Genomic DNA, 19611 nt, shown 5'->3' with positions numbered 1-19611 from the left:
ACTGCCAAAACTAAGCCCTTTATTTATTTATTATTTATTTATCCGCTCTCAGGCAGCCTGCCTTCCAGGTGGGCCGCAAGGAGCCTCAGTCTCTCTACCCAGCCCTACAAGTTTCTAGAAGGGATCAGAGCCCAAAGCTCTGTCTATACGTCAAGTCCAGAGATAGCGCGGTGGCTCCACAAGTAGAAACTTTGTTATTTAAACAACTCTACTCCGGAGTTATTCTGTTACAGTTACCCTGTTACAGTGTTACTGTGTTACAGAAGACATCCGTCCGGTTCTTAAGTTGGCCCTGGGGAAGAGGAGGAGTGAGTGTGTGTGGGGGGGGGGTATAGGGTGGTTTCCCCGGCAACTGTCGCTCCCCCTCCCTCGAGCCAAGCTATGCAACAGGCTTTGGCTGAAGGCGGTTAAAGCGTCGAGGATCTCTACCCCGAGACTGGCTCTTCTAAATCCTCCTCCACGACGCGGAAACCAGAACGGAGCCCGTGGGGCTTCTGGGCTCAGTACCTGGAACCCTGCCCCAGTCCCGGGCCCAGTCCCGGCCCCGGCCCCGCCCGATCGGCCCAACTCGGCACTTGGTAACAAACACTTCCACTTCCTGGGCTCTCTTTTCTTCTCCCGCTGCGGGGTGCCGCGCCGAACGCAGGCCACGCCCCACTGTCCTGGTTGGTTAGATTTGTTCACTCTGGCGCAAGAGCTCCGGTTTTTGAGTCCTGATTGGCTCAGTGTGACCCACACCCACAGCACGGCCCCGCCCCCGGGTTTAGGAGCTGGGGCGGGCTCTGGAACGCTCAGACGCCGCGCAGGGCGGGGATTGGCCGGCTCCCTTCCTGTGCGTTCGCAACCGCGGTTCCCCGGACACCTGTTCCCTGTGCCCCGCGCGGTGCTCAGCTCCCAACTCGAGCTCTGCGACTCGGGGAGAAAGGTGGTGAGTCTCCGGCCTCCGACGGGACCCGCGCTGAACCTTCGTAGAGCAAGATGAGCACGGACGCAGTGGCCGGGGAGCCTCTGCCCCGGCTCTGCTGCCTGGAGAAGGGTCCGAACGGCTACGGCTTCCACCTGCACGGGGAGAAGGGCAAGGTGGGCCAGTTTATCCGGCTGGTGGAGCCTGGCTCGCCGGCTGAGAAGTCGGGGTTGCTGGCCGGGGACCGATTGGTGGAGGTGAACGGCGAGAATGTGGAGAAGGAGACGCATCAGCAGGTGGTGAGCCGCATCCGCGCGGCGCTGAACGCCGTGCGCCTGCTGGTGGTCGACCCTGATACCGACGAGCATCTCAAGAAGCTGGGCGTCCCGATCCGGGAAGAGCTGCTGCGCGCCCAGGAGAAGTCCGAACAAGCCGAGCCGCCAGCGGCCGCCGACACTCAGGAGGCTGGGGACCAGAATGAGGCCGAAAAGAGCCACTTGGAGCGGGTAAGTGCGGGTTGGGCTGACTGTGGGACTAGGATTCCGGAGAGACTCGGGCGCCCCGGACGTCCAAGCACTTTCTGAAACACGAGCAGCGAGGAGGAAACGGCTTCCGCTCTCTGACCCGGAGCCTTCGCAGTTTTTAAGGCAAGCTTCTGAGTGCGACCCGCGACTCCATCGCCCTGTCCGGGCTGGCTGGGGAGCGGAGCTCCTTTGCCGCCTGCATCTCCTGTCTCCTTGAACTTTGGGGAGGTGGCGCAAAGAAACCCAGTCCCCTTCTCAGCTCCCAGTCCTTGGATTCCGCCCCACAACCCAGACTCATTCCTGGGTTATCCTTGCCTGTAGCTAAGCTTAGAGCTCTCCTCTCCCTTCTCCCTCTCTCCCTCCTTCCTTCTTTCTACTCTCCTCTTTTCAGTCTCTGTGGATGGTAGTTCAAAGTGGCTTAAAGGGTGAGTAACAAAGGGTCCCTGGGAGGGCCCCTTCAGCCCTACCCGCACCTCCTGAGTCCCTAGTTTGTGCATCATTAACTCACACAGGTTGGACTTCATCCTTCTGAAGACTAAAGTGACTTCTAAGAAAGGGAGGAAGTCTCAACGTCTCGGAGCGAGGGGTGGGGGTGGGGTGCCGGGAGGAGGCGCAGAAGCGTCTTGGGGGTGGTGGCTCTGCCACCCTGGAGGATTTATGGTCCTCTGGAATGTGAGGAGTAAGCGCTCGCTAGCTGGTATCTGGGAGCCTGGTGGGAGGACCGTAGAAGAGGAGGAAAAGGAGAAAGATGGCTGGGGGAGGGAGCAGGAATAAGGCCAGACAGCGTTCTGCAGAGCCGACCCTCCGCAAGTGGTCTCGCCCTGGTATCATCTCTGTTCAGTCCAGTGAGAGCAAGCCGGCTGGTTGGGTTTTGCCATTGTTTGGTATTTCCCCCAAACAACCCCGGTTTGGATCAGTTGCTGGAGGGGCAGTTGGCAAAACAGGAGCTGTTGTGCTGAGCCTCCTGGTCCCTAGAGAGCAAGGAGGGAGGAAGGGAGGCGAGGTTCAGGGCTCAGACTGTGGGAGCAGGGTCCCTTCAGTATGCACTGACTCTACCTGATCGATACCGCAGTCACATGTAGATCAGCAGTATCCATGGAGCCAGGAAGATCCTCCCTCAGCAGGGAAAGGGCACTGTTGAGCCGTAAGGTTGAAGGCGGAGCCTGAGAGTACCAACTGGTTTAGTGGAAGTGAGGTCACCAGAAGCCCTGTTCTGCCAGAGTTTGGTGCTGGGAATGCCAGGGCCACCAAGTTCCCACTTCCTGCCAGTGCCAAATTGGCATTGGTAAGCAGTAGTAGAGCCCCTGGCAGTGAGTCGGAACAGGTGACCTCTGCTCTTAGGCACAAGCCCAATTTGAACTTTGTGCCCAGTCCATTGATTCACCAGTCCCTCCGCTTCCACTCCCCCATCCCCCTACCCCCGCCTCCCATTCTTCCCTTTGGACTTTAGCACCAGAACAGATAGCCAGCAGCCTCCCCTCACTCCAGAGACACACCAAGTTGCATTCTCTTTGGTTGTGCTGTTGGGTGCTGGAGGGCGGTGGCGAGGCTGTTGTGGAAGGCTCTGTATCAGACTGTTTTGTATCTAAAAAGGCAGTGGGCTGGGGCTGCCTGTCTAGTAATCTGTCTTCCTGAGAGAACACAGAATCAGGGTCCCTAGGAGGTAGTGGGACATCTAAATTTGTGTAGATTCCTGCCTGGGGCAGAAGACTCTAGAACCATCCTGGGGCATGCCAGTCACTTTCGGAATTTGATTTTCTCCATCTCTAAAACAGGAGCAGTAGTAGCATGGCTCTCTTCTCAGTAGTTATGGAAACAGTGGGGAGCACTTGTGCCCCACTAGTTCACGGTTGCCCAGGCTATGAAAAGCCCAGTCCCTTCAGCTTTGTTCTGTTAAGTCCCCCCCCCACACACACACACTCTCTCTCTCTCTCTCTAGTATAGAGTTCCCATATCCTGAGCTTGCCCATCCAATATTGCAAAATACCCCAATAAACACCAAGGAGTCCCCTTCTCTAAGTATAAAGCACCCAACCAGGATTTGACTGCTTTAGCCTGGATTTGTTTGCTGGGGTGAGAGCTGCTCTGTTAATCTCAAAGGTGTGAGTAGGAGGAGGCTGTGGCAGAGACTGACTGCTCTCTGTGGGCTGGGAGGGAGCAGGGCTGGTGATGACAGGTGCCTGCAACGCTGGCCATTCCTAGTAGCCTGTGGAGGCCCAGGAGGTTGATGGGGTTTCTTCTCTGACACAGGGTTTTATTATGACCCTCTGGCTGCTCTGTAGACCAGGTTGACCTCAACTCACAGAAGTTCTCTTGCCCTTGCGTCCCAAATGCTGGGGTCATGGGCGTGCTCTGCCACCCTGAGCCTCTGCCTTCTTCCTAAAAACAATATCCCTCACTAAGACCTGAGACTTCTAGATTTGTAGGAATGGTTGGTTTGTTTTGAAACAGGAGCTCACTATGCCACCTTGGACTGGCTTGAAACTATGTAGGCCAGGCTGGCCTTGAACTCACAGAAGAGCCTCTTGCCTCTACCTCCTGGATGCTGGAATTTAAGGTGCACCAGGCTGGAATTTACAAACCTGGCTAAGCTGGTTGGGCAGTAAGTCCTAGAGATTCTCCTGTCTCCACCTCCTCAGTGCTAGGGGGTTATAAACCTAAACCTCCTCTGCTGGGTGTTTTGTTTTATTTTGTTTTGGGTTTCCTTTTTCTTTGGGGGTGGGGGGTGGTGTTCTGGGGATTCGAACTCAGGTCCTCATGCTTGCCCAGCAAGAGCTTTATCATCTGTGCTATTTCACCAGCCCTTCACCTGCCTTCCTATTGTCTTTCCCTGTTCGCTGCCAGACATGGGACAAGGCCTAAATCCTTGAGCTTTGGCCCAAAGTGGGGCCTGGGCAGACCTCCTGAGCCAGCTCAGCTGTACTAACTGGACTACCCGGAGCCCAGTTTCTTCATCTCCCTAAGCCTCTGTTTCCTATTGTGTAAGTTGGGGATGATGGCGGTGACCTCATGAGGCTATTAGGGTTACATAAGGATGTGTGTTTAAGTCACTCAATACCTGGCGCTAAGTAAGTGCTCAGTAAATGTTGATTGTTGGCATTTGAAGTAATAAATAGTTCACAGTGATGATTTCTCCCTACCTAGGCCGGTACAGCTGTGGCCAAGCCCAGTCCTCAGAAGTGCTCAAAGATCACTGTTGTTTAACGTTTATGTGATGAGCTGGGTGTGGTGGCTCAGGCCTGTAAACCCAGCACATGAGAGGCAAAGGCCGGAGGATTGCCAGTTCAAGGCAAGACTGGCCTACAGGATGGGACTCTGCATCAGTATTTAATGACAACAACAATAATAGTTCCATGTAGTACCACGGCCCTCCACACATTTGCAATCCACCCTCTTACTCCCAGGCACAGCAAAGATCCGAATCCCCTCCGGCAAGCCATGTATCCCTGTGGTTCTGTACACACTGTGCAGTTGGCCTCATAGCTTCCACATTAACTACATGGGAAGCCCCGGGGCACAGCCTTGGGTTATTCCAATCGCTGTTACCAACACTGCTCTGTACCTATTGTAGGGAGGTGTTCCATAAATGTTATTTGAATTAATGAGTGAATACATGGTAGCTATAAGGAACCTTTATCCCAGTTCATCCTGGACCAGCACACCTGGGCTTGTTTATGCAACCAGTCCACCCAGAGATGGAATTCCAGATAGAATCAACCTACTCCTTCTTGCTGACTAGCACCTTCCCTTTTGACAGGGAGGCCAAAAGTCTAGGCTTTGGGGTCAGGCAGAGTAGCTCGGAGAATCTCCACTCTGCCATTTCCTGGCTCTGAAACGCAGGAAGTCCCTGGGTCCCTGCAAACCTTAGCTCTCATACAGTGAGATAGGGTGCCAGTCCCCAGCCTGCAGGGCTCTTAGGGAGATCCCTAAGGTGACAGGCATGAGTGTGAGAGCGCCCAGATTCCTCCGGGTTCCTCCCAGCTTTGACCCTGGTCTAGAGGCAAAAATGGTGTAGCTACCTCAGGAAGTGCAATAGGTGGGTGGGCACGGTGAGCAGACAGACAGGCAACCGACTCCTCCTCAGGCAGCTGACAGGTTTACTTTGGCTAAGATGGAGCTTCAGAAGGGCAGACTTTGGAAGGAAGCTGCTGGGTATTTGGGTCTGAAACAGACCGGTCAAGGCCTAGTGTGATGGTGCACACTTTCAATCCTGGCACTCAGGGAAGTGGAGGCAGGTGGATCTCTGAGTTTGGGACCAGCCAGTGCTGCACAGTGAGACCGTGGCTCACAAAAAGAAAAAGAAATGGATAGGCAGTTCCATATTTGGGATCATCTTCTCTATGGGTTAAATGGCAGAGCCCCTGCTTCTTAGTTAGCTTCGGGCCAGTTCATCTGGAATAATTATTTTGGGGGAAAGAAAGGGGCTTCTTGGGAAACCTCAGACTGATGGGGAAGGAACTCCCCACCCTTGGAGCCTCTAGGAAGTGGGGGAATGCTGAGACCTTAGAAGGCCAAGGAGCAGTGTCAAAGTCTGCTGGAGCTGTGGCGTCTCCTCTGAGGAAAATGGACGACAGATGCTGATCATAGCATCCTAACCTGCACTTCTAAGATCGAGTGGACCTATTTGGAAAGGAAGCTTATTTAATGTGTATGAGCATCACCATCAACACAAGTGGGTCTCATATGAGGCAGCTATTAAGATGGTTCTCCGCTAGCAAGCAAGTTGTCTTGGTTCCCCAGTCATGACTCCATAGTGTCTGTACCTCTCTTTGGTCACACAGTTGGGTTGTGCTTCAGAACCTGGCTCTTGAGATAAATCCGGACCACATCAGGACCGTCACAGTCGCAAAAGCTCAGGCTTCTTTGTGCACAGTGGTAATTCGTCTAGCTTATGTCAGGCTACAGATTCACACTCCAGCAACACGGACATATAAAATTGGCCTTTCAGGCTGCTTGACCCAGCTTCCTGCAGGAGTTGGGAGTAAGGCTCTCTTGTTGGAGCCAGAGCTTTTAGGCATTCTGTCCTTCAGAAAAGGATAGATCCCTCCTAGTAGCTCAGTCCAGAAGGGGTAGTTCCTGTCCTTCCACAGGTGGGTTCTACTCTACTGTCCTACCTTCCCTTGCTAGTCCCCACAACACACAGCACAGAGACCCCAGGAGGATGGCCTTGAAAGTTGCCTGAGCCTTTCCTTCTAGGTAGTGCAACCTAGTCTTCTTCATATCTCCAGCCATGACAGTGTCTCGGTCCCTGTATCCTAAACAAGGACACCGGAGATTCCCTGAGGTCAGATGGCTTCAAAGGGCATCATGGTAGCATGTTGGGAACATTGACCAGATTCAAATCTCACTCGGATCACAAACAAAAGCAGCCTCTCTGTCTGTGTCAGATCACGGGCCCAAGGCCCATAGCAGCTTCACAGAGTAGAGCATACTTGGGGCTATCCAGGGGCTATCTGGCAACTGACTTTTCAGCCACTGGCCACATGAAGTGTCCAAGCGGAAGTACTCTGGACATGGGAACTGGTTCAGGTTGATACCCTTCACCTATCATTCTTGGAACTAGAAGTGTTCAGAATCTTGGATGTTTGCCAACTTTGGGAAATTTACCCAAACCTGAGATATAGAGACAAGACCCAAGTCTATGCACAAAATCCACCTATGTCTTATATGCCTGGTGGCACTCACATTTGTTTAGGAACCGAAGCTTCCTAGTATGGAATTTTCCATTTGTGATATCATGCCAAAAACTTCAGATTTGGGGACTAGGAACATAGTTCTATCCATAGAGTGCCTGACTAGCAGGCTTGATGCCCTGAGTTCTAGCCAGTTACCACATAAAACGAACTGGCCATGGTGGTGCTCACCTGTAATCCCTGGGCCTTCTGGGAAGTAGAGGCAGAAGGTCATTCTTTAATCTGTAATGAATTTGAGGCCAGGCCAACCTTGGTTACAGGAGACCCTGCCTGGAAAAAAGAATCAGATTTTTGGATCAAGTTGTACTTTAGATTTTTAGGTTAGGAATACTCAGCCTGCAAAAATAAAAGAGGTAAACTAGCCAGGTGGTGGTTAACATCCTTAACCCCAGCACTCAGGAGGCAGAGGCAGATGGATCTTTGAGTTTGAGGTCAGCCTGGTCTACAAAGCAAGTTCTGGGACAGCCAGGGATATATAGAGAAACCCTGTCTGGCCAGGGTGGGGATGGGGAGAAAGAAAAACTTTCGGGGGAAGGGTTGGGTTTATTTGGTTTTGTTTTGCTTTGTTTTTTTTTTTTGAGACAGGGTTTCTCTGGTGTATAGCCCTGGCTGTCTCCTGGAACTTATTTTGTAGACCAAGTTGGCCTTGAACTCAGAGATCCACCTGCCTCCCCTTTCTAAGCGCTGGGATGAAAGGTGTACACCCCTACACTATTTCACATTTTTAAGCAAATCCATACATTGAAACGGTAATGTTTTGATTACATTGTGACTATCTTTGCGGGGGGCAGGGGGTGGTCTGCCTGCCATTGCCACCGTGCCTGTTTGGTTTTTTGGTTTTTTGTTTTAATTCCGCATGGTTGGTATATCTGTACTCTAGCTCTTCTCCAGCTGAGTTTAAATCGTTGCCTCTCCTCTTATCAACTGTGTATAGCTGATCGGTTCACTCTTTAAACCTTTTGCCTCTGGGATATGTGGGCATATCTCCCTTACAGAATTACAATTGGGGTTCATATGAAAAAAAAAATCTCTATGGCCCCCAGCATGGTGCCTAGTACATGCTAAACATTCAGTGAACGGTAGCTGCTGTTTCTTCAATAGTGAGCCCCAGCTTCACAGTGAGCTCCTTGAATGTCCTTGCTTAGTCTCTGGGGACAGCCCATAAATCCGCAACTTCTGGGAGAAGGCTTGGGGGTTGGTAATGACGACTGCCTGCGGGGCCGGCAGGAAGGCACCTGGCGGCTAGCCTTGGATGGAATCCAGCTAGGCAGCAACCCAGGTACCAGTCTGCTCTGTCTCAGGCCTCCCCAGCCTGGGAAAGAACTGAGCAGAACTCTCCTTCACCATAAGTCTCTCTGGCCAGCACTGAGGAGACATTGAGGGACTAATCAGAGTGAGGACCTGGCTCGGGCCTCTGTCTCAGGAGTATCAGTGTCTCTGAAGCAGCACCCACTTTAGCTTTCCTGATTCCTCCTTCTACCAGGCTCCTACAAGGACCAACCAACACTCAAGCACGCACAAACACACACACACACTAGCACTTGGAACCAGACATGTTCTGATCCCAAGCCACAAGATCAAGGACTAGAATAGCATCCTTCTTTGCAAATATTACTTGGCCTGTGGAGATGAAAGAGGAAGGGTCCTACAGGGAACTCCAGGTAACCGATGACACATTTTGCCTACAGTAGCTGAAGTGTTCCAAGCCTCTGGTCATTTCCCAGCCTGCCGGAAGGATAGCATCCCAGGCGTTACATGGCAAGCCTAGGCAGAATCAAGCCTGAGTCCCGGGGGGTGGGGGGGGGGGGACACACAAAACAGCTGCCTCCCACAACTAAGGAGCCCCTTCCCCCCAGGGCTGCTCCTCCCTCACTCCCTCATCTCTGTCTGGGACTCCTTCCCCTGTGTGGACCAGCAGGGCTGGGCTGGGGAAGGACAGCCTTAGAAACTGTCCCCTGGCCGCCCGTGTGTCTCGGTGCCCATCCCCTCCTGGGGCTTGGTGCTGGCTGCTGGCCTTTGGGAAGTGGTAGAAACTGCCTGGGTTGTTTCTCCTGAGCCCATCTCCATGACATCAGCCAGGGAGGGGTCTGGGCCCAAAGGGGTTTTGGTCCCCCTAGTAGCCCTCCCTCGATGGGGAGCAGGGAGCAGCCTTGGGCCCACTCCCCAGAGACAGCAGTAGGATTCGGGTATCGACTTTCCCCAGCTTTCCAGGTGGCCGCGGTGGTGACTATTGAATTCCGTGCCCCCATCCTCTCTCTCCCTAGCCTGTGGAGCGTGGGTGGCTTGGCTATTCAGGGTGGGGTTAAGACCCTGGGTCAGAGGGTCAAGGTGCAGCCTGAGAACTGCAGAACAGAGAAGGGGGCCCCTTGAAGAGGCTTTGGGGGCAATGCTCCAGGTCCTCTCTGGAAAACTGAAAGAGAGGTTCAGTCAATCCAGCCTTGACCATCCCAGTCCATGGACCTCTGCCACCATTGCCTGGGGCGTTTTGCCTCCCTGTCTCCAGTCTCTCCTCAAGCAGTCCTGATTTTTACTTCCAGCTTGGAAGTTCACGTGAAGGTTTACACAGCCCCTGGCATGTAGGTGTCCTCCCTCCCCCGTGTCCCACGCTATGGATCCCTCGAGTTGGCACAAGTACACGCTAAGCCCAGGACAGTGTGTCATGTGTTCCCCCTTTATCCCCTTTCCCAGAGGCAGAACCCAAGCTCTGATACCTTGCCCTTCCCCCATTTCTACTTGGCTCTAGGCCTGGGAACTAGGGGCCTGTCCCCGGGGACTCCTCCAAGCTCCACCCAAGCTAGGATGGGCTGACTCAGCAGCTACAATGAGTGACAGCTCCTGGGGACAGGAAGAGGACAGGCTAGTTTCTCTGAAAGTTTAAAACACTCCCCCTCCCCTGCTTATGAAGGAAGACCCTCTAGAACAGCGGTTCTCTTCCTAACCCTGAGGCCCTTTAACACAGCTCCTCATGTGGTGGTGACCCCACCGTAACATTGTTATTTTTGCTACTTCATAACTGTTATGTGGCTACTGTTATGAGTAGTGAATATGATAGGCTGATGTGCTGGATATGCCATGTGACCCCTGTAAAAGGGTTGTTCAACTCCCCCAAAGAGGTTGAGACCCACAAGTTAAGAACTGCTCTAGAGAATTCTGAAAGGGACCCATTAGTACCGAAGGTCTGTGAGTGCTGCATGGAATGGGGCTTTCTGGGTAATACCACCCACCCTACCCTGCCACCCACAGACCCAGAATCAACCAGAGCCACCCAGAGGGAATTGAGTAGAAAATGTCTTATCCCCTAAGGGAGGATCCTCCCAGTCTTCCTGGACCTTTGAATTCTGATGGTAGGTGTCCCTAGAAAAGGGGACACTGAGGTGACACTTGCTGAGATGCACTGGGGAAAACCCAAAGCACACACTTGAAACCAGAAGGTGGTCATAGCAAGGTAACCTTGCCCAGCCCTGCCGACTCGAGAGTCACCTCCCCTGAACCCTCAGCCTGGTTCTAGCCACAGTGCCAGCCCGGGCATGCTCACAGCCCCGTCACCCAGGCCAGGCTTTATCCTTCCACTCAGGCTGGGGTTTTGACTGAAAGAGGTGTGGAGCTCCCGGAAGGAAGCCTGTGGTTTCATTGGCTCCCAGACACCTGGTCAGTGTGAGGGGAGCCTCCACTGTCTGTCTGTCACTAGGCTTTGCTCCAAATGGGCTGCCTGGTTCTGGACCCAGTGTTTAAGGGCGGACAAACCGATGTGGTGGGAGTGAGGCAGGCAAATCCCCAGTGAGGCTGAGTGGGTTTCCACATCTCCGAGTCTCAAACACAGTTAAGCAGCTTCAGCCAGGCTGCTGTGGGAAGTCTGGGGTAAGGGAACCCTAGGGAGGGTGGGGAGGAACCTGAGGCAAACTGAGATTCCACAAACCAAGGGCCACAGGAGGTGTGTGGCTAAGGCAGAAAGTTGAGCCTGTCCTGGTGGCAACAACTGGTCAGACCTGTTCCGCCTCACCTAGGCAGCCTGGGGGAGGGCCGGGTGGCAGCTTTGTATGGGGGATTAGCTGGAAGGAAGTGAATCCTCACTTGGAACTTCTTGGTGCTAGGGGAGGGGGGTTCTGCAGGAGGGCTAGGTCCCAGCAGGGTGACGAGGGGCCTCCTGTGGCTACATTCTCTTTGCTGCCCATTTGGTTACTTTTGCTGTTTGCGGTGAGCCGTAAGTAGCCACTGGGGAAAATCCCAAGTGTCAACTTATCTGTCTTCTGAACCCTCCACCAATCCCACCAACACCCTGAAACAGGTACACAGTGCCTGCCCAAGCATTCTTTTTCCACCTTTAAAATTGTGTGTGTGTGTGTGTGTGTGTGTGTGCAGGTTGCAGTGTGTGTAGGTTGTAGGGGGGAGTGCCATGATCAGAGGACAACCTGTGGGCGGCACTTTACTCCTTGCGCCACCAAGAGTGAAGGAATGGGGTCCTGATGCTGATAAGGTAGAGCACGGAAAGCCCTCCCTTCACTCTCCCACCCTCCCTTGCCTTTTGTACCCCCAGCTAAGGATTTGGGTTTCAGAGCAGCTTGGCACACTACCCTCCCCCACCCAGCATCTCCTCCTCAGGAGCAGGAACAAAGGCAAAGTGTTGGTCTGCAGAGAGACTTAGGAAGAACAATAGCAACGTCCAGGTCTGCGAGGAGGGACCTGGAGCTCCAAAGTGTTGCTTTATACTGTGTGATTGTGTCATTGTGTCTCAAAGGCAACCACCAACCTGGGTAGGCAGGTCACCTGCTAAAAAGGAAGACCCTGAGGCTCAGGAACGGAAATGATTTGCCCCAAGTCACAAGCTAGTCAAGGAGCCTCTTTGCCCTATAGGGTAGGTGGCAGCCGAGGGTTATCCAGCCAGCCAGTGTCCAACAGGCTGCCTGGGCTTGGAGTTAGGGTCAGAGTAGTGCTTTGGCTCCAGCTTCTGCAGGCTCGCGTCCATATTCTGTCCATCTGTCAATCAGTGTGCTGTGTGAGCATCATCAAGGCTTCAGAGCTGAGCCGCCTGAAGAAAATGAAAGATTGTTGAAAATTGTTCCCAGCTGCGTGCACAGAAGACAGCTGTTTGTGTCCTTTGGGAGGCTGGTGAGATGTCTCGGTGGGTTAAGACACATACTACCAAGTCTCACAGCCTGACCCCCCGTGGTGAAAGAGAACCAACTCTTATAAGTTGTCCTCGGACCCCGTATGTTGTGGACTGTGGTGTATGGATGCTCTCTCCCACACAAATCAGTAATGTCAAAATTAAAAGTGACAGGCCCTGCTTTTCATGAGTGGCGCCCCACTCGTTCCGCGTCCCCCGACCCCTGTTGCTCCCTATCTCCGGGGCTGGATGTAGAGCTCCTGAGGATGGTTCCAGGGTGGATGGGACACCCCGACACCTACGGGGTTTCAGGTTATCAGTCTCACGTTTGGCTGGGCCACATCTGGTTCACCGGGGTCAGGAAGCCAGCACACTAGAGAAGAAAGGCTTTACTATAAACAAGATGCCCGGCTTTCAGTAAACAGCTATCCTTGCCTTTACAACAGAGAACAGATATGTGGGCCGGGTGCCCACTCACGAGCCTCAAGTATCCAGCCAGGCCTAGGAGGGCCAGATGAGCCTTGGGAGGGGCAGGATTCCACCCAAGTAAGACCAGAACATGTCACAGAATGACCAAGAGGGAATGTAGCCTCGGCAGGGACAGTGATTTGTCCAGAGTCACTCAGTCTGCTTCAGTGCTAAGAGTCCATTCTCATCTTCTGAAGCCTGGGCCAGCTTCTCTTGTATTCCTCTAGAGTCTCCAGTCACCATTGGATCATTCCAAATCCTTTTGGCAGGAAGGTAGAGGTGGGCAGGGGGGCAGAGAAGATGGGGTTGGTATGGTATGGAATGACATGGGTGCTTACTACATCCCCACAGCGCGAGCTCCGGCCCCGGCTCTGCACCATGAAGAAAGGCCCCAATGGTTATGGCTTCAACCTGCACAGCGACAAGTCTAAGCCGGGCCAGTTCATCCGAGCAGTGGACCCAGACTCACCAGCAGAGGCGTCTGGACTCCGGGCCCAGGACCGAATTGTGGAGGTGACACTCTTTACAGCGTTCTCCATTCTCCGGGCTCTTCCTGATCTTTGGCGCTTTGGGGGCAGCCTTACACCATATATGGTTTGGTTAGGAAGTGGCCAGTGCAGAGATGCTGGATGGTCGGCAGCTATGCAGATAGATAGGAGGAAAGACGGGGAAGGCTGGAGGTAGCAAGTGCTTGCTGGGCACACGGACAGGCTGGCTGGCTGGCTTCTTTTCCCATCTCGGGTTCTGGTTTACCAATTATACACTTGACGCACGTGATTTACCTGCCAAAATCCAGACAGATGCCATGGGGCCACCCTCCATAGCCTTCTTGATGCCTGGCTCGAGGAGGGGTTAAACCCCCTCTCCTGAGCTCAGCTTCGAGACACCCTGTTCTTCGGCTGTGCTCACGAGAGAGGAAATGTGAACTAAAGGCTTGGGCTGCTCCCAGAATCACAGTCTGAGAACCTTAGAGCCACAGATCAGCCTTCCAAGACTTCTCACTTTACACGTGAGAAAACCAAGGCCCAGAGCCGGAGGTCAGAGGAGACAGCCCAGCCCAGGCTCCCAGGCCTCTTTCCCCGTTCACAGCTGTGTTTGTGTAGTCTCCTCTGGGTATTTTCTTCGGCTTTTCCCGTTTATCCTGCTTCCCAGCTGACTGTCAGAGAACCACTGGGAGGCACGTGAGGGAAGGCAGTGTTCTCAGGTGGGACTCCCTTCACCTACCCTTCCCGGCACCTCATCTCTGCCCTGCCTCGCAGGTCAATGGTGTCTGCATGGAGGGCAAGCAGCACGGGGACGTGGTATCTGCCATCAAGGCTGGAGGTGACGAGGCCAAGCTGCTGGTGGTGGACAAGGAAACAGACGAGTTCTTCAAGAAGTGCAAAGTGACCCCGTCACAGCAGCACCTGGATGGTGAGTTCACAGTCGGATGCCCCAAGCCAGGGGTGTGGCCGGTGCCTAAGGCCTGGCCAGAGATGGGGGATAGTTTCTCTATTGTTCTACAGCCATGGGTTGGTAAATGGGGGTAGCAGCAGTGGCCCAGAAGTGTCTGGAGGTGGCAGGTGACAGCAATTAAATGGCATGAAGGAGAGAGTAGAGTTTCAATCAGTGCCAAGGCATGGCCTGAGTCCCTCCCTAGTCCAGTGAGTGCTGAAGTTTTTCCTCTGGGAAGAAAGAGTTAACTCTGGGGCAGCCTCCAGCCTTTGCTGGGTAGATCGGAGTCCAGTGACAAGGGGCTCAGTGCTCCCCTCCCCCCCTTTCTGTCAAGTTACCTTGGAAACTCAGGCTTGCTGGCTCTAGAGATCAGCAGGTCCCCTTCAGTCCCTGGGCCCCTGCCCTCCCCCACCCTCATCTTGCCAAGCCTGGCACCTCCTCCTGACTAAGCCAAGCCAAAGTGAGTAGGATCGACCTCTACACCAGGCAGGAGGGGCCGAGCACCCCTTACTCCTTAGTCCAGACTTTTTCCCTGGGAAGACGGCTTTGGAGGGAGATCTGAGCTACGCTGAAAGTGAAACCTTTCTGGACTTTGCAGTGGGTGGAGCCTCCCTGAGGAGGTCAGGGTCCACAGAACTCAGTTCCCCAAGGGGAGGGGTAGAGTGGCCAGTCCTGTCAAGGGGAAAGATTCACATGCCTCATAACCTAAGTATACAGAAGCACCCCACCCATCCTTCCTGGTCTCTGAACGTGGAACAGTGCTTGTCTTCACAGGCCATGTGGGAGGTGACCCCACCCAGGACACTATCCTTGAACCTTCTTGTCCCCTGTTTCCAGGTGGCAGATAGTTGGCATTGTTTTCTCTTCAAGGCAGCAGGTACCAGCTGTATAATCTGAGGTGTGGCCTCAAATCTGCTGTCACAGCAGCAACCCTTGGGATATGTGAAAACCTAGGCCCAGTCCTGCCCTAGGGTATATGTGGGATCAGAGGACAACTTTATAAGAGTCAGTTCTCCCCATCTACCATCTGATTCTTGGGGATCCAACTCTGGTCCTCGGGCTTGGTGGCAAGTACTTACCCACGGACCTGACGCTCTGGCCACAGAGGAACCTGGTTTTGACTGGCTACCCTAGAACCTCATCCCATCTTAACTGTCTAGCAAGCATGGCAACTTGACATTCTGGGTCAGATGTCAAGCTAGGATGAGAAAGGCAGCCCAGTGGTTGGTAGCTTAGTGTACAGAGGGTTGTGTGTTTGGTCCCCAGCACTGTGCAGTGTCTTACTCTATTAGGGGATCCATCTTGTCCACCACAGATTGCCAGTCGGCATCAAGTGGCGTCCCTTGAGTATGATCCTTCCCTATCCCCTCAAACAAGTTCCCTCAGTTTGACAACTGAGATATTTTAAAAATAAATCTTAGTCGAAAGCAGGTATTGCACTGTAGTGTGTGTGGGGGGGGCTCTTGTTTTCTGAAATTGTCAAACAAGTCTTTCTGTGCACTGGGTCATCAAAATGTCAAATGTACATGCACTGGGTCGCAGCCAAAAGAGTTGTAGCCACTGGCCTCCAGTGTGAAGTCTGGTGAGCTGCCCGAGCCATAGCCCCAACCCCCTCTGTTCTCCTCCTGCAAAGTTTCTGAACTGACCTTTGCTCTCTCCCTCATCTAGGCCCCTTGCCTGAGCCCTTCAGCAATGGAGAGATACAGAAGGTAAGGGGTCCCCTACCCACTTCTCTGTAGGGACAGGGCAAGTGGTGACTTGGATGAGAATCTGGCTCAGGCTCACACATCAGGGCCCAGTTCCAATTTCTTCCTGAGTTCTGAGCTGTAGGACTCCCAGAGTACCCCAGCCCCTGTCAGGGGGCAAAGCTGCCACTTGGGAAAGGCTAGCCTGGGGCCCCTCTGCAGCCCCCGCCTCCAACTCCCACCATACAGAAGAGGCCATTCTTCCCCCTAAGAACAGAACCTCAGTGTCTGGCTGCTGGTCCTGCCACTTCCAACCCCTCCTCCTCAGGCAGAAGGGAAGGGGGTGAAGCTGGGAGCCAGCCGAGGCTGTGGAAGGACCCAGGAAGGGGCTGAGTGCCAGGCTCACACCCCAGCCAAAACCTCTACTTGGGAATGGGCTGTCTCAGAATCAGACCATAGAGCCGGGAATTGGCAGGATCTGTTTGAAGGCTTCCTCATCAGGGACCTCGTGGAGGGAAGAATCAAGCCATGATTCTAGCCTTCTGCCACCCCATCTCTGGTTCTAGAATACCCTATCCATCTTAGCCCTTAAAGACCCTGGTTGGCTACTTTGGAGTTAAGGCATGGAGAGGGCTGCAAAGGGTTAAGAGGTCATATATGTTCTTCATGCCAAACAGGGGTTGGGGGGGGCCAGGTAGCTCTGTGCTCCAGGAAGCCCCTCCTGGGTCACTGGTCCAAGTGAGTCAGTGCTCAAGAGTGTTGGGGAGGATGAGTGGTCAGCAGTTCTCCGCCCCCTGTCTAGGTGATGGATGGAACCAGGCTGCCCCAATCCTTTTAGGAATGCAGTAATGTAAATCTGGAATTTGGGTGGATGGCCAAGGCCTGGGCGAGGACCCTTCTCTCCTCAGGAGTTTCCTTTCCCATTCCCTGCCAACCCATATTTTTCCTCTGTGCCAGGAGAGCAGCCGTGAAGCCCTGGTGGAGCCAGCTTCAGAAAGCCCCAGGCCAGCCCTGGCAAGATCTGCCTCCAGCGATACCAGTGAGGAGGTAGGCTGGCCCCGTGGGGGTTGGTTACTGGAAGCCATTTCCAGGCTACTCTGGTTCCTGGCATACTAGCCTGCCCTTGAGGTCACATGCTCAGGTGCAGTTTGTTCTTGTGACCTGACTTCCCTGGCCATTGCTCCAGGGGATCTGATCCACTTCTCTGATGCCAAGGGCCGGGGATCCCTCAGGGGTGGACATTTGACTCCTTCCTCCTCTTTACAGCTAAATTCCCAAGACAGCCCCAAGAGACAAGATTCCACAGAACCTTCATCTACCTCCTCCTCCTCTGACCCCATCTTGGACTTCAACATCTCCCTGGCTGTGGCTAAAGAGAGAGCCCACCAGAAGCGGAGTAGCAAGCGGGCCCCGCAGATGGACTGGAGCAAGAAAAATGAACTCTTTAGCAACCTCTGAGCATCCAGCCTCCGATGGCTTGTGCTGGAGGGTGGGGCTGCCCACCCAGCCTAGCTCCCCTTTTCCTCTCCCCAGGTGCCCACCAATCAACATCCAAAATCAGCTTCAGCACCCACCCCTCTCCTGACAAATCTGATTGTTCTAGAATTCTCTTCTTCCCTCTCGCCTTGGGGAAGGAGAACGTTTGTCCTGTCTCCCTGCTCTTCCCTGAGGGCTTCTTCCTACCAAAGTGTCCCCTCACCAGTCTGCCTAGAGCATCACTGGGACCTGCACTAAGCAAGGACCTTTGGGCCAGACAAGAAGTCTTCCCTCGACTACGTGCGATGAGCAAGTCCAAGGTTGACCAGGGACTGTCTGTAGCAGCCGCTGCTCGTAACGGACAGGGTGCCCAAGGTCCTTGGAGCTGTGGCTTGGCGTCTTTGGTTCATTTGATTTTTTTTTTTAAAGTGTAGTATTGAGATTTTAGAGGAGTTCTTGTTTCCGTGATTCTTGTGATTTTGTACATGCCTTGGGTTATTGTACCCAGGGCATGACAATGGCCTCATCCTTAAAATGTTCTTTCTGCTCTCACCCTGAGAGACCTGGGCAGCATGGGGAAAGCCTGGCTGCCTCTGTCCTGAGCCAGGTGCCACCACTGTGAGGAAATGCCTTCAGAAATTCACTGGTTCCTTCAAAGTGCTTGAGCCTCTGTGTCTTCCTTTGTATCCTTGCCTTCCGGCCTCATACGTGGTAGGTAACCTGGGTAATGGAGTCCCAGGTTGAGAGGCAGGATACGCTCCTGGAGTGACTTTGCAGCTCCTCTGGGGCCCACCAGGCCCTTAGCTCCATGTCCATACGCCCTGGGGCATGAGACCATAGGGATGTTTACAGGGACTCTGGGAAGAGGACACTGAGAGGAGGGTTCTGAGGCCTCTAAGCACTACGAGTGGAATCTTAGTGCAAAGCTGGGTCCGGGATGTGAAGACTTGACTCTCCCCACCCCCACTCTGTGTATTCATCCCCCTATTCTCCCTCTCATCCCCCATCAAGCAGGGCGGATTCTCAGCGATCTGAACTGCCCCAGGTACCTGTATCTCCCAATGGCCTGACTGGAAGAGATATCGAGCACAGAAGAATAGACCACTTAGCTTCAGGACACATTGTGTGGCAAGGTGGCATATAGAAGGGACTTTGCAAAGGGAAATATACTTGACTCTCTGCCAGGAGGCTCTTAAGGGCCCCGCTGCAGGGCCAGGAGGTCCTAGGACCGACTGGTGTTCAAGGAAAAGGGAGTGTAGCCCATGCAACTTCCCATTCACCTATTCTACAGAAAGACCATCCCAAACCAGGTCACTGATCTGAAAGGACAAGTAAAGACCGGATCTGGTTGAGAAGCCCTGGAGCCCTCTGGGTTAGGAGAAGGGCCGGTCACTATCTGGCCATCTTAGCATTAAGGTCTGGATTCCTTAGAAGAGCCCATCCGGAGCCTTTATCACGGTACCTGTCATCCTGTGCCTGCCTGCTCAGCTGGCTCTGGCCGCCCTCATCCACCCACACTTCTACCCTTTGACCCCAGGTGGAGGCCCCCAAGCTGGCCTAAGGATTGCCCTTCAGTTCAGGGCTTGTAGGAACCCCTCCCTACCTCACCTATTGGGTGGAGAGGCCCTGGGGGAACTTTGACTCTAAGCTGGACCAGAACTCTTGGCTAAGGTCTGGAGTAGAGTCCAAAGGGAGCCAATAACAAGCTTCACTACAAGTTCAGGAGCTATGGATAGCAGTTTTTCTCCCTGCAGTCTCAGGTAAGATGCCAGGACCAGGACCGGAAGTGGGGGGCGACTGGGAGGTCTCGGCAGTAACCTTATCGGGGCCATCTCTCACAAATGCACTTCTAACCTTCTGTCAGAGCTGTTTCGAAATCATGCCTGGCCTTCGTGACTTCTCTAGATAACAAAAGGGGGTGGGGGCATGACATCCTCTGGCAGAGCCTAAAGAACTTTGCCAGCAGCCTGGCCATCCCGAAACCGTGCCTCTGCTGCCCCCTAATGCCCAGGTTCGGTGCCGCTGCCCAGAGGCAGAGGGTGATGTACTTGTACAGCTGGAGGGGCTGAGAGTGGCCTTCAGTTCTCTCTCCTGCAGCGGGCTCCAAGCTTCTCTGACAGGGATGCTCCCCAGATACAAGGAGCTATATTCAGAAGTCATTCTTTCCTCAGACCTGTCTGGCCCCAAAGAGCTAAAAGCAAGACCAAGGATGCTGGGCAGAGGCCAACCCACTCCTTCACCAAGTCACCCGTCTTCCGAAGATGGGTGACTCTGGCCTGTGGACAACAGGATTGACTGCCCTTTCCCTCCCCTTCCCCAGGGG

The 19611-nt window shown here is 53.7% G+C and overlaps 1 protein-coding gene across 1 annotated transcript; it reads left to right on the top strand.

Annotated features, from left to right (window-relative positions):
- The first annotated feature begins 807 nt into the window (after positions 1-807).
- On the top strand, positions 808-17948 carry Slc9a3r1 (SLC9A3 regulator 1). The gene is made up of 6 exons (XM_028752915.1): positions 808-1410; positions 13045-13206; positions 13953-14106; positions 15796-15836; positions 16770-16859; positions 17079-17948. Exons 1-6 carry the CDS (start codon positions 979-981, stop codon positions 17268-17270), a joined length of 1071 nt encoding a protein of 356 aa, XP_028608748.1. The 5' UTR covers positions 808-978; the 3' UTR covers positions 17271-17948.
- The last annotated feature ends 1663 nt before the right edge of the window (positions 17949-19611 follow it).

This window comes from Grammomys surdaster, unplaced genomic scaffold (genome assembly GCF_004785775.1).
Source record: "Grammomys surdaster isolate TR1022 unplaced genomic scaffold, NIH_TR_1.0 125940, whole genome shotgun sequence".
NCBI lineage: Eukaryota > Metazoa > Chordata > Mammalia > Rodentia > Muridae > Grammomys > Grammomys surdaster.
Note: the sequence above shows the minus strand (reverse complement) of the source record. Positions and strands in the feature narration are given on the sequence as shown.

What these genes read in the sequence shown, in the direction of transcription:
- Slc9a3r1 (XM_028752915.1), top strand. Translation starts at nt 979, where the DNA reads ATGAGCACGGACGCAGTGGCCGGGGAGCCTCTGCCCCGGCTCTGCTGC. An exon ending in AAAAGAGCCACTTGGAGCGG is followed by an intron (nt 1,411 to 13,044) that starts GTAAGTGCGGGT and finishes ACATCCCCACAG; the next exon opens with CGCGAGCTCCGGCCCCGGCT. An exon ending in CCCAGGACCGAATTGTGGAG is followed by an intron (nt 13,207 to 13,952) that starts GTGACACTCTTT and finishes CCTGCCTCGCAG; the next exon opens with GTCAATGGTGTCTGCATGGA.